This window comes from Sander vitreus, chromosome 5 (assembly GCF_031162955.1).
Source record: "Sander vitreus isolate 19-12246 chromosome 5, sanVit1, whole genome shotgun sequence".
NCBI lineage: Eukaryota > Metazoa > Chordata > Actinopteri > Perciformes > Percidae > Sander > Sander vitreus.
In genome coordinates, this window is record NC_135859.1 from 1,724,672 (window position 1) to 1,739,116 (window position 14,445).

The 14,445-nt window shown below is 40.4% G+C and overlaps 1 protein-coding gene across 3 annotated transcripts in view; it reads left to right on the forward strand.

Moving 5' to 3' along the window:
• golga1 (golgin A1) overlaps window positions 1–14,445 on the forward strand; it is a 34,153-nt gene that overhangs the window by 4,774 nt on the left and 14,934 nt on the right. Inside the window, exons 3-12 of one of the 3 annotated variants that reach the window (XM_078250004.1) lie at window positions 1,508–1,598; window positions 2,507–2,581; window positions 5,963–6,060; window positions 6,208–6,240; window positions 9,858–9,986; window positions 10,264–10,433; window positions 11,242–11,353; window positions 11,476–11,559; window positions 12,525–12,650; window positions 14,128–14,223. In XM_078250004.1, the coding sequence (XP_078106130.1) occupies window positions 1,508–1,598; window positions 2,507–2,581; window positions 5,963–6,060; window positions 6,208–6,240; window positions 9,858–9,986; window positions 10,264–10,433; window positions 11,242–11,353; window positions 11,476–11,559; window positions 12,525–12,650; window positions 14,128–14,223 (1,014 nt within the window). The remainder of the gene's footprint in view (window positions 1–1,507; window positions 1,599–2,506; window positions 2,582–5,962; window positions 6,061–6,207; window positions 6,241–9,857; window positions 9,987–10,263; window positions 10,434–11,241; window positions 11,354–11,475; window positions 11,560–12,524; window positions 12,651–14,127; window positions 14,224–14,445) is intronic. The other 2 variants (XM_078250006.1, XM_078250005.1) reach the window with 2 other exon arrangements.

The window sequence follows — 14,445 nt, forward strand, 5'->3', positions numbered from 1 at the left end:
ATTACTTAAACATTTTCATTTTCACTGTATCAGTTCCAAATATTGTTTTTATTAGATACTAATAATTGGTGTCAGCCTTGAAAAACCATTATTATTAACTGATGATGCTTGGTGATTTTCCGACTGCTGCTTTTTTCGTTTCTGCCTTTAGTCTGTTGTCTGCTGCGTTCAGACTCTCCTACATTCAGAAAGTCTTTTTTTAAAAGCAGATACAATAAAAGGGGACTTCAGATATATCTGACTGCTTAGAATTTGTCGATGGAAAACCACGTGTTGCAATATATCATAATATTGAGGAGGTGATGCATCGTGATATTGACTCGATTGGAATCGCTGACAGGATCAAATTGAATTGAATCGTGAGGCCAGTGAAGATTCACACCCCTAAAATGAACACGTACATGCGTGCGTGCGCTCACACATTTCAGGCGTTAGTCACACATAAATCATACATTAGAAACTTGCGATGACTAATGAAAAAGCGCTGCCTACACTCTTTTTCTGTGTGCCGAAATAAGGATGTCTTCTAACGTGCACCAGGACCTGTGCAGGAGAGAAACACGTTTGAGTTTGTTCAGCTCCCAGTACGTTTGTAGCTGCTAACTGAATCTGACTGTGTTTCTGGTACAATGAATACTCAGTGGTCTGTGTGCTGAGTTTAGTAACACATGACTGGTGGCACTTGCTGCATCAATTTCATGTATTTTCATTATTCTTGCAGCTGACTAGCCAAATACCAATGACATCATACAGAGATATTTGAACGAATGAATGAATGCTTTATTTCGAACATTTTAAAATAATAAAAAAAACTTAAAAATATTCAATTTTAATTTAACATGTCCGAAAAGGAATAGGAAGGACAAAAGCTTATTTAATCCTACCCCCTTCTCCACTACTATATAATAATCACCATGAATAGCCTCATGTACATCGTAAAGTATTTATATCATATGTAACACGTTCTTTAAGTACAGGGTTTCTGTTTCCGGTCTTAAAAGGCTAAAAATTTCTAAATCAAAATTTTAGGCCTTAAAAAGTCTTAAATTCGCTCAAGTATTGTGTTTTAGGTCTTAAATAATTTTTCGATAGTTCAAATATAATTTCGCTGTATTATGACTACAAATGAGACCAACATGTAACTTATATTGCGTGCCTCGATCACAGAGGGCTTGTATCATGTGGCTGTGCCGACAGTGTTGTTGTCATTACTTAGAATTCCTCATGGGGGAGACAGAAACTACGCTGTATATCTTTAAACACATTTCGAGAGGATTTTAATTGCTATTTTTATCCTCAAGTCTTATCAATTTGGGGCTGGCTAAAAATGTCTTTGGGGTGCGCCAAAAATTGAGTGTGATAATAATAGAATGACCTGATGATTTCTGACTGTGAAACAGCAACTTCAGATATATATTTGCTTTAAATACCCCACTACGAACAGGATGACTATGAAGTGCTACCTAATGGTGTGTGTGTGTGTGTGTGTGTGTGTGTGTGTCTTCAGGCATCTGATGGCAGCAGCTCCAGGGACGACTTGCCCGCACAGCTTCTCCGGAGGAATGATCAGATCCGGAAGCTGGAGGCTAAGCTATCAGGTAGGACATGTCAGCCTAAGTTTAAGCAGCTGGAGCGATTCAGCCTGTAGCTCTCAGGAGAGATCAGCACCCAGGATCAGAGACATTTCAATTTAAAAAGTGCAACTTGTACCTGTAAGCGATAGATCCTAACTATAAGAAGATAGAATATCAGAATTATATCAAATGGCCAATTATGTATGAGTGAAGCTGAAGCATTAACTAAAACTGTCATTGCAGTGTTAATAAATATTTGACAGAGTATTATTTTACCTGCAAATTATGTAATAAATGATCACTTAACAGTCTACTGCCTTTTAAGGCAACTTTGACGGCAAATTATGTCCCAATTTAAAATAAACCAGCAATTTTACTTTGTATGCTTCTCTTTTTTTCTCTGCAAACCACAGTTACACCCACAATAAATACAGGCACTAAAGTTTATAATATATACCAGACAGATTGACAAGCACAGGACCAGCCTTCTAAATGAACAGAAGAATCCTCTAGACAAACATTGCACAGTCAAAATGTTGAATAAAACACTGGTCGTTTTCCTCCTTTACTCAGTATATTTTAGCTCATCTTTCCTTTGGGTGGCTTTTGTGACTTGGCACCCTTTAGAAAAGGTTAAAGGTCGCACATTCTCATGCAGCCTTTTAACCACTATGGTTTTCTCAGATAAGAAAATCATTAATAGTTTTACCTTCCATTATTTCTCAATCATGTTTTCCTTTTTGCTTTCTCCCTCTCCTTTTTATTCACTTCCTCTCCTGCCTCTCTTCACCTTCATCTGCTGGTTCCTTCTTGTGTGTGTGTGTGTGTGTGTGTGTGTGTGTGTGTGTGTGTGTGTGTGTGTGTGTGTGTGTGTGTGTGTGTGTGTGTGTGTGTGTGCTTTTGATTCCCATAACCCTACTTCCCAACACTAGACTACGCTGAGCAGCTACGAATTATGCAGAAGACCAAGGACAAGCTTGAAATTGCATTAGAAAAGCATCAGGATTGTACGTACCTCTATTCTCCTCCCAATTAGCTTCCTTTCTCTCATCTGTCTGTCCGCTGTAATAACCATCACCTGGCGTGTCATCACTTCCTCCCATGAAGATGATTTTTTTTTATTTATTGCAGAAGCTAATTTCATTGATAGGGTTGGGCATCGTTTGGATTTGAACAATTCTGATTCCCATTCCGATTCTTCCTTTCGATTCCGGTTCTTGTCGATTCCGATTCTTTGAGGGGTGGAGTTGAAATGGTTGCAACACAACAAGCGCCTGGCCGCTACGGAAACCACAACTTGTGCATGTTTAATTTGGAACCGATGATCAGATTGGAAACCAAATCTTCCAAACGATTCCAATAAAGAAACGATTCCACTGGAATCACAATTCCAGTGGGTTCTCGATGCCCAATCCTCATCATAGGCGTTAGAAGTTAGAGTGCTGAATGCTTTTTCCTTTTAATCTAATCCAAATCCACCCTTGAATCTTTTACACTGGTATTTTTTGAGAACTGTGATTTCAGAGCTATGAATGTCTGCTACTTTGTTGGTGTACTCACTTTCTCTCAATTTGCCCCACACGCCTACTTGAGTTAATGGTTTCCTAGATTTCCTACAATGCGTGGTAACTGCTCCTGAAGACGTGATTTGCCTGTTGCTTTCAGTTGGACGTATGCGTAAAAGAAACACAGACTGTATGATATAAATATAGCTTCACTAGCTACACCTGCTACGGTTATGAACATTAAAACAATGATTGCAGGCTGCAGCCACATCTATTATTTAATTATCAACGTGTCTTATAGGTGTGTTGCACTCTGTTGGGCTCACTGCCAGTGGACAAGCTGGTACATCTGCCTTGTGCCTAATCCATTTTATGATGGATTTGTCCATGTGTTTTTGATTGTTTTTGTGACAGTAGTTGGACTGTCTGTCCAACACTTTTTCGAGATCATGGTGTGGATATTTGTGTTCCTGAGAATGAATTCTAATGTTTTTGGTGACCATTCCCCTTGGCTGAAATTTGGATTTGTGAAATACAAAAGTACAGGAAATATCACAACCCAACCCCCTAATGTCCACTGGGAGCGGCCGTGTCCCGTTCCGACTCTGTTCTGCTTCTCACTCGCAGGTCTTCTGTCCGTGTTACTCACTTTACACCCTAGGTTTATTTTTGCCAGCTCACTCTTAAGAGTCAAATTCACTTGCAAAGGAATGTATATAAACGCCTATATTAGGGCTGAAAAATATATAGTTTTTATATTACATTGCGATATCAACTGGCGCAATAAACGCACCTTGAAAGGCGAGACATATCGCGAAAGACACTCCGAGATTTTTTGTGTTAGTTAAAGGCAAGGCAGCATTATTTGTATAGCACATTTTCAAAGTGCTTTACATAAAAACGATTAAATTCAAGAATAAAAGTTACAGTGCAGTATAAGAAATTAAACATTAAAGAGCAGTTGAAAACAGTTAAAAAATATAAAAGCAGATAAAATACAAGATCTTAGGCTGCTATTATGGGACAATGTATAAGCTGTTGCTCTATACACGTAATCCACCCGCAATCCTTGCCGTTCCCAGAACGGGCCGGTCCCACCGGTCTTACTAGTGAAAAGAAAATATCAGCAGAACACGGCGCTTTAAAATGTAACTGTCATTCTTTTTTAGTGCTGCCTTTGATATTCAATTCAATGTGTAAGTAAGTTGAAGAAGAGAAGCACCGATTACAACTTTCTAGGCCGATTCCGATTTTCTTTGAGTTAGGCCAGCCGATTCCGATTTCATTTTTTCTAACCTCTTTACAGCACACACACATATTTATTTTCTATCTTTTCTTTAATAGAACATTTAACACAGAACATAGAACATTTTTTGAACAGATAATGGATCACTATCAAATAGAACTATATAAATGACTCCTGGTGTGGGAAATTCACACACATCTAAAGAGCAAAGTTAGAACCATTTCCTTCTTTTCACATTAAATATCCAACTAAAAAAAAATGTGATTTTGGTTTTTGGGGTCGTCCCTCCACGCCCTACTCTTTCCTTGCAGGTGTTGCATATTGCAAACTTGTTATCTTCTGCACACACGCTGAAGAATCTCCAAACAGCTGACATGTTGCAGGTTAATTCACGAGGTTCCTACATGTGGGAGAATAGCGCGGACACGCGCTTATCACCGCAAGCGGTTACGCGCGACACACGGCGGAAAAGTTGAGAGAAAGGAAAAAGAGACTGTGCTATCGCGTCCGTGTCCGTGTCCGTGTGCGCGTGCGTCCTTGAGAACTGTAACTCGTATAACTTATGTTGTCAGTTAATTGTAGCATTGACCAGCATGAAATCGGCATATGTCAGACTGACCTGCCGGTCTATCTGTGCATCTCTAATTTTAGCAGAACACTGAAAGCAGCAGAAAGGCAGAACTGAGTGCACTTTAATATCTGTTTATCACAAGTAATATTCAACAACGTTATCGCGTATTGCATATTTTCCTCATATCGTGCAGTCCAGGCTCATATTGATCGCCAATTGACATAAATTTCATGTCAGTTTATCTATCATCACTTTTTTCAATATGCAATGCTGACAAATCAACGCTAAACTTTATTGAGATGCAGATGCTAAAGAACAAACTACTTGAAGAGGCTCTGTTTCTGAGGCTCTTCCAGCACACATTGGAACTACGGCGTGGTAGCACAACAGGAGAGCGACACGGCTGCATCCACTGGACATGTGGGGTTACTGCCATGACATTTCCAGAGCACATTCATGCTCCCCACAGAACCATTTCTATTTTGGGCACTAAACAAGTCTCTAGTGCCACGATCAGGCTAAGATGTTAACGTTTCTCTCAAAATATCTCAGAACTTGTTAGGCATGAACCTTTTGATTTTGATCAACCCACAGCTTTTCCCCTAGCGCCCCTCTCAGAGCTAATTAGAAAGGTTTAGTTCATGGTAAAGAACTACTGAGTATTGAGGTCTATTCTCAAGTATTACATATTACAGCTTTAAGAATAGTAAAACCTTCAGTTTGTTGCTGGTTCTGTCTGGTACTCACGTATTGTGAGTTGTAATGAATAGTGCAGCTTCAACAAAACTTTTTTTAGGGTGGATATTTTTTCTCAGTTCACACACCGATATTGCAGGGTTAGCTTTCATAAACAGTTTTTTAGTTTTTGTCAGTTGCCATGCATCGCTTGTCTTTGCCTGTCTTTGCTTTTGGGATGAAAACACTTCTTAATCTGACTCTAACTTTTCACAGCTACTAATGGTGCCACTGCCTGTGCTATTTAACATTTCTGTTCTCTTTGGTTGCATACAAACCTCTGTGTATGGTTTCCATCTTTCCTTTTCTTTTTCTCACTTTCGCTGTATAGTATCCATAAAGAAACTTCAAGACCAGAACGAGTCTCACCAGGCCGGCAGAGCCAAAATGGCAGAGGGGATGGCTTTAGCACTGGAAAAGAAGGATCAGGTAAATGTTGTCTCACTCTTTGTACAGTCCTGATTTGTGGCTTGTCTACTTATATCTTCCTAATTCTTTCTTCCAAAATGTAAAATGTAATTTACCCTTGCAGGTTCAATAAAGTAAAAGTCTTCTTCTTCTATCCTTTACCTGCAGGAATGGATGGAGAAGATGGCTGATATGGAAAAGGTAAGTCTTTAGATCTATCTTTGGTGACTTTGAAATTAAAGATATTATTGTCGTCGATATTAAAGTATCATATTGGGTGCTTTCACACTTAACCTGTTTGATGTGGTTCAGTTTAACTTGCAGTTGATGCATTTGCCCGTTTGGTTTGCTTGGGCTGGTAGGAAAGTTGTCTATTGAAGTCCTGGTGCAGACTAGTCAATATCAACAACGTTTCACTTCCGGGATTGCTCCGGTGCCGCAGGAAATTCCGCCAGATGTCCCTCTTTTCGGACGGATGTCTGTCACCTTCCGCTTTCTTTTGGAGCTTACCCACTGCTAGTACCAGCTCTACTCGGCTCGACTTGCAGCGGTGCCCCGTCCTCCATTTTCCATGGCAGATTTAGTACCGTCTCATGCGTGAGGCAAGCGTGGCTGGTGGTCATAGTGACGCCGCAGGAAACTGCCGTGACCTAACGCGACACACAGAGCAATAGTGGTAGTGTGCACATCCCCACCGGCGAGGTGCAGGCCAAAAAGGGGCTGGATACAACTGAAAATAATGAGATGCCCGCAGGGTCGAAACGTTGCTGCACAATAAACGTATGGGAGTATTAGCAGAGTGTGGGCATCTCATTCTTTTCAGTTCAACGCGACACACACACAGAACGTGGAAGGTGTGTTGTTTTTGATTCTCATCATGTTGCCACAGCCAGAAGACACATTTAGTTTCTAAAGAAGCTGGAGGCAGCAAAAAAAACACCGCTGGTTAAACTACAGTCAGGTCCATAAATATTGGGACATCGACACAATTCTAATCTTTTTGGCTCTATACGCCACCACAATGGAGTTGAAATGAAACGAACAAGATGTGCTTTAACTGCAGACTTTCAGCTTTAATTTGAGGGTATTTACATCTAAATCAGGTGAACGGTGTAGGAATTACAACAGTTTGTAAATGTGCCTCCCACTTTTTAAGGGACCAAAAGTAATGGGACAGATTAACAATCATAAATCAAACTTTCACTTTTTAATACTTGGTTGCAAATCCTTTGCAATCAATTCCAGCCTGAAGTCTGGAACGCATAGACATCACCAGACGCTGGGTTTCATCCCTGGTGATGCTCTGCCAGGCCTCTACTGCAACTGTCTTCAGTTCCTGCTTGTTCTTGGGGCATTTTCCCTTCCGTTTTGTCTTCAGCAAGTGAAATGCATGCTCAATCTGATTCAGGTCAGGTGATTGACTTGGCCATTGCATAACATTCCACTTCTTTCCCTTAAAAAACTCTTTGGTTGCTTTCGCAGTATGCTTCGGGTCATTGTCCATCTGCACTGTGAAGCGCCGTCCAATGAGTTCTGAAGCATTTGGCTGAATATGAGCAGATAATATTGCCCGAAACACTTCAGAATTCATCCTGCTGCTTTTGTCAGCAGTCACATCATCAATAAATACAAGAGAACCAGTTCCATTGGCAGCCATACATGCCCACGCCATGACACTACCACCACCATACTTCACTGATGAGGTGGTATGCTTTGGATCATGAACAGTTCCTTTCCTTCTCCATACTCTTCTCTTCCCATCACTCTTGTACAAGTTGATCTTTGTCTCATCTGTCCATAGGATGTTGTTCCAGAAATGTGAAGGCTTTTTTAGATGATGTTTGGCAAACTCTAATCTGGCCTTCCTGTTTTTGAGGCTCACCAATGGTTTACATCTTGTAGTGAACCCTCTGTATTCACTCTGGTGAAGTCTTCTCTTGATTGTTGACTTTGACACACATACACCTACCTCCTGGAGAGTGTTCTTGATCTGGCCAACTGTTGTGAAGGGTGTTTTTCTTCACCAGGAAAGTATTCTTCGGTCATCCACCACAGTTGTTTTCCGTGGTCTTCCGGGTCTTTTGTGTTGCTGAGCTCACCGCTGCGTTCTTTCTTTTTAAGAATGTTTTCTTAAATTTGTTTTCTTGATTTGGCCACACCTAATGTTTTTGCTATCTCTCTGATGGGTTTGTTTAGATTTTTCAGCCTAATGATGGCTTGCTTCACTGATAGTGACAACTCTTTGGATCTCATATTGAGAGTTGACAGCAACAGATTCCAAATGCAAATAGCACACTTGAAATGAACTCTGGACCTTTTATCTGCTCCTTGTAAATGGGATAATGAGGGAATAACACACACCTGGCCATGGAACAGCTGAGCAGCCAATTGTCCCATTACTTTTGGTCCCTTAAAAAGTGGGAGGCACATATACAAACTGTTGTAATTCCTACACCGTTCACCTGATTTGGATGTAAATACCCTCAAATTAAAGCTGAAAGTCTGCAGTTAAAGCACATCTTGTTCGTTTCATTTCAACTCCATTGTGGTGGTGTATAGAGCCAAAAAGATTAGAATTGTGTCGATGTCCCAATATTTATGGACCTGACTGTATTTAAAAATGGTGGGTTTGTTCAGGACACCCCCGTCTGTCGCTAGCAACGATGACGCAGTGATTAGTGATGATTATCTCTGACCAATCAGTAGTCTGCAGGTCATGTCACCTTTTGGTATCGCCTCAGCTCGCTTGGAACCTCGACGGAGGTGATACTAAAAGAAGTACCTGTTAGCACGTACCAGGGACTTTTTTCATAATGGAAAACCAAAAAAGGAGAGTAGAGTCGAGTCGAGCAGGTACCATGTAATGGAAAAACGCCATTAGTGTATTAGTGCCACTGGAAATTCTGCCAGATGTCCCTCATTTTGGGCCAGATGTCCGTCATCTTCCTCCTTCTTTGTGTTGGCGTTCTAACCTCTGGTGGATTTGTGAGGACTATGGTTAACTGCTCCTCAGATCTCTGCAGGGTAAATCCAGACAGCTAGCTAGACTATCTGTTCAATCTGAGTTTTCTGTTGCACGACTAAAACTACTTTTGAACGTACACATGTTCCACCAAAACAAGTTCCTTCAGAAGTACCATCATTGTGTCTGGCGCTTAGCACCGCCCAAGACGATTGTGATTGGTTTAACAGCGCTGTGGAGGAAGGTCTAGCAATGCGAGAGTAAGTGCAGACTAAACAACCGGACTGAGACCCCCTGAAGAGGAGTCAAACTTGTGTGGTGCGGTATGGTTTATAAGCAAAGCAGATCAACCACAGGATTTTAGGGTAGTAGATATGCGATTTTAGCATGAATTCAAAAGCTATCTGCTGATTATTAAATGTTTGGAAAGTAATCTCCTGATCTGGGTAAGCTGTATATATTGCCTATATTTCTGCAAGATCCCTTGACAATCATGGTATCATTTATGTGCATCACTATATGATTGTAGGGATGTTCCCTGATATATCAGAAAGTGAAAAGGAGTTAAACCATGAGTGTATTGTGCTTGTGTCCTACTCCGTCTATTTAAAAGTACGCAAAACATTGTATTACTTTATTTTATTTATTTTTTGGTTGGAACCAAACAAACTGAACTTCAGGTGTAAAAGCACACTTAAATTAGACGGCTCATGTCCTGAAAAAGGACAATTCCCGAGTGTGTGTGTGTGTATATGTCCTTGGGTTTCGTAAAGGCGCTATATAAATAAAAGTTGTTATTATTATTATTATTATTATTATTATTATTATTATTATTATAACTGTTGTGTTTGTTTAGGACAAAGCTGTCCTGTCAGCCCGGATAGAGGAGATGATGGAGCAAAGCTTAGCACTCTTCCAGAAAAGGGATGACCTGGATGAACTGGAGGGCTTTCAGCAGCAGGAGCTCGCTAAAGTTAAACACATGGTGCGTACATGTGGAGTTGGATGCTTGGATTTGCAGCATTACTTAAAAACAGGGATGCAGTTTGCTACCATCTATTCGTCATTTTTCCCCCGATTAAAGACACTTAAAGAACTATGCTTTAGAGTAGGTGCAATATGCAAACCTCAGTGCAGGATAGGAGAGTCTGAAGTGCGTGTTTGTTGAGGTGTGATTAGATTTGACCTGGGTTCATAGCAGGGTCTTTCTTTGCATTGTATGCTCTTTGATTGTGTTTTATTTATATGTTTATGTCTATCAGTTGCTGAAGAAGGAGGAGCAGCTGAGCCAGCGGGATCAGGAGCTCCAGCAAAAGGAGGCTGAAGTTCAGTCAGCAAAGCAAGGGCTGTCTGAGGCTCGAAGGAAACTCCAGGCTCTGGAACAGCAGCATGACGAGAGCTGCAGACTCAACTCGGAGTTCGAAATAGAGCGGTAAGAAGGACTGCAACGGGCAGAAGTACAGTATTTTTTTACGAAAGCCCCGAAAAGCAAGGTGACATTTTTTTTTCTTTTTCGGGCATCATTTGTAGCAAATTGCTACGAAAGTTGTCTGATATGTAGTCTAACTGTTAATCTTACTAAGCATTTTTTTGTAAATTCAGCAGCTTGCCCAGGCCACCAGGGATCTTTTTTTCTCTCTTCCAGTCAACACATGGCTACTTAATATTCATGTGAATGACATCATCGGACTACATGCAATATGTGTCTACACTGCGATATATATCTACACTGTTTAACCCAAGTTGGCGCTATACACAGTTCCATTATATTTTACAGTAGACATTTGTTGTTAACTAAGAATGTAAAACCTTTTGTTCATGCTGCATTTGGCCAAACTTTCAATTCCCTTTCTATAGCGCATTAAGGGCTTCAGCACGGCTGTCTCGCCCTCAAAACAGCTTAATAAAGAAGTAAAAGTTTAGTCAGATAGTTTCGCCTACGTAGGAGATACTATTCATGGCCAAAACCTTAACTTTTTATTCACCTTCAGGGCTTCCATAGATTTTTATGCTCTTTTCAAAATGTTTATTTTGGTCTGTTGGTCAAGCTACTGAATCCGCTGTGCAATGAGACTTAGCTGCTTTGCTACAATTAAAAAATCAGTCAAAAATACAAACCGTATCCCCGGCAGTTACATAGGGGATTTGCCTTTTGTTAACTTTAAAGTTAACTAATGTAAATTAACGAAAGTTCAATTCACACCTTACTCTAGAAATTCTCAGTTTACATTTGTGTCCAGAGAGGAACTGCTGCTGCTCAGAGAGGAGGCAGACAAGAAGATCAGTGAGCTGGAGGGAGGATGCCAGGAGCTGCAGTCAGTCATCAAGCAGGTCTCTGAAGACTTCCAGAAGGTCAGTCCTGAACACAAGCGCCACAAGCTACACTCTACTACTTCTTTACTGAAGATATCAACACTATTCATTCATAAATAATTTTTCTCCAGCTGTGAGTTTGTAAAATGTTTGTTTTCCAGTCACAGAGTACGGTGTCGACTTTAGAAAGGTCCCTCCAAGAATTACAGACTGAGCATGATGCCCTGAAGTTGCAACAACAAAAGGTCAGAACTTAATGATATTGGGACTCTCCATTAGGGTTGGCTACCGAAACTAATGGCGACGCAGATTTCGGTTCCTTATTTTGGTTACACTTAAATGCCTGCGCTGCACTCTTGTGCTCCAGAATGGACATTACAGGAAAGAGAAGCATCACTGTGTGTGACTCTAGTTAACACTATACTTGCCAGCAGGTCATTTTAGCCTACCGTTAGGCTAGTCTCACATTGTCAGAGCTTCCTCCACAGCGCTGCGGAGGAAGTCTTGGGCGGTGCTAAGCGCTGGACGGAGCCACGGTGCCTCTGCAAAATAGCCTCGGAAAGGAACTTGTTTTGGTGGAACATGTGTACGTTCAAAAGTAGTTTTAGTCGTGCAACAGAAAACTCCGATTGGACAGATAGTCTAGCTAGCTGTCTGGATTTACCCTGCAGAGATCTGAGGAGCAGTTAACCATAGTCCTCACAAATCCACCAGAGGTTAGAACGCCAACACAAAGAAAGAGGAAGGGGACGGTGATCTGGCCGAAATTGAGGGACAGCCAGCGTACTGGAACAATCCCATAAATGAAATGTCGTCGATATAGACTACCGTTAGGCTAACGTGTGGCAGTATTTCACTCGAAAGGATTCCAACACCAAGACATACAACTGTCAGCATCTATAGACACAGAGTTAACTATCTGCACTTTGAGCCTCCATGGCCACTGCTGCTGTGGGAGAAACAACACCAATGGGTGTGTTCAACTGAAACTCATAAGCTTATTGTTTATTCAATGTTATTGTAAAGTACCCCTCTGCCATGTAGTGGTTCTTCTTTTTGTCGTTTAACAGTAATTGACATAAGTTATTGTTATAAATTATTATTAAATGATTATCTTTTAGAATAACAATATTAACAATGCAGGTTGTACAATTAAGTTGAGATAAAGTTAGCTGGAGTCCTGTTTCATGTCTTCCATCGCCATCGTCAGGCTGCTGTAACGGAGGAGGACAAGGAGCGCTTGTTAGTGGACCTTCAGAAGAAAGTGACGTCTCTGGAGAGACGGCTGCATGGGAACCTGAGCCAGGACGAGCATCTCCAGGAGCTTCTCCAGGAGGTGAGGAACATCCAGAGCAGGGCTTAGTTTAGGCCTCTCTTGGCTGGAACCAGGGTTCAAAATGAACTTATTCGTCCAGCAGCCAAATGGCTAGTGAATGGTCAAATTTCAATTTCTAATTGTGACCAATCATCCATTTATCAACAGTTATCATTTAATGAAATGAAATGGATTAAATGCAGGATATAGTAAAACGCCCTATCTGTCATTTTTGACCATATAAATTACAGGTATGTTTACGTAATGATGTAGAATTAGCATAATGTATGTAATGTTGGGAAAACTGATAGTATAGAAATTATTGGACCATTTTACTGCTGTGTTTACAAACAGTAGTGATCTAATCAAACATTTAACATCATCAGAAAAACATTCATAACTTAAAGATTTAGTTGTCTGTTGTTGGTCTTTTTATTAAAATAATTGTCAATCTCTTTATAGAAGCTTCCAATACATTTTGTTGAAAATGTCATGCATTAACACGCTGAGGTCTAAGGACATGTTTACATTTCTTTTTAAAGTCTTTTGTTTACAAAAGTAGCTTAATATATTAATAAAATAGTAAATAAATGTCTAAAATGACATTTTTTAATCGCTTTTTGAGTGGGAGTGTTGTCAAACATCGCTTGGACTCACTGGTGCGTCTTTTGTCCTCAGAGGGTTAAAACTAATAGATATTGGGGGTGGGAGGAAAAAGGACAAAGCATAGAATTGCGACATTTTCAGTGGCAATACTGTATCAATACACAGACACCAAGTATGGATCTTTTATTATATAAAGTACACATGAGAATTTGACTTTTTTTGACAATCCCATTTGGAGCAACAAAATGGAAGTGAGAGCAGGGTATTTCCTGGCTCAGAATGGGCCTTTGGGGGGGGGGGGACTACACACAGCAGTAAGCATGATCATTCTGCGTACTTTGATAAACAAAAATGTATATAATGCTTCAGTAAATAAAACCCCAATTAACAAAACCGGTTAAAAAAAACCAAACTAATATGAATATTTAAGTAAATCCTCAGGAGAGTCTGACACAGCCTGACTCTGGAGATAAAACGGAGATCAGTGCTCATGTTCAAGTCTACGTTCTGCTTCAGCGGGTGTTTGGTAAATTGCTCTAAAACACATTTAGAAAGGATTTGAATTGCTATTTTTATTCTCAATTCTTATCATTTTGGTGCTGTTGATTTTCCTTTGAGGCTGGTTTGAAGCATCTTTGGGGGGGAGTGCCAAAAATTCCTCTTTTGCAGGAAAAACCCTGGAGATGAACAAACAGGAACATTTATCGTTTTAGATGTTTTCCTTTGGGGACATCATTTGAAGTTGGAAAAAAGGCAATAAATTGCAATATGTTTAAAATCCCAATAATATCCCACGCCTAATAGATGTCGAGCTTACCTTAACTGTATTTCATTATGATTATTAGGAAATGATGTAACCTCCTACTCATCATTCCAGTTGTTGCCTTTTCAGAAGTCCAGCCTGGAGCAAAGTCTGGAAGAGACCAGAGCCGAGCTGCTGCTGGTTCGGACCAACCATGCTGATACTGTCAGCTCTCTGGAGACGCAGGTAAACCACTGCACCTGTTCACTAACCCAGACCTACTGTATGGTACAGCCTCTGAATCTATTAACTAACATTTGGCATCAAATCTGCAAAGCCATTGTTATATATATTTTTTGTTGATTAGGTTGAATTATAACTCCTGTAAAATGTTCTCATTTTGCTAAATTAGCAAACTTAGGTCACCAAATAACAGTTTATACTGTTTCAGCTTCGAAAGAGTGCACC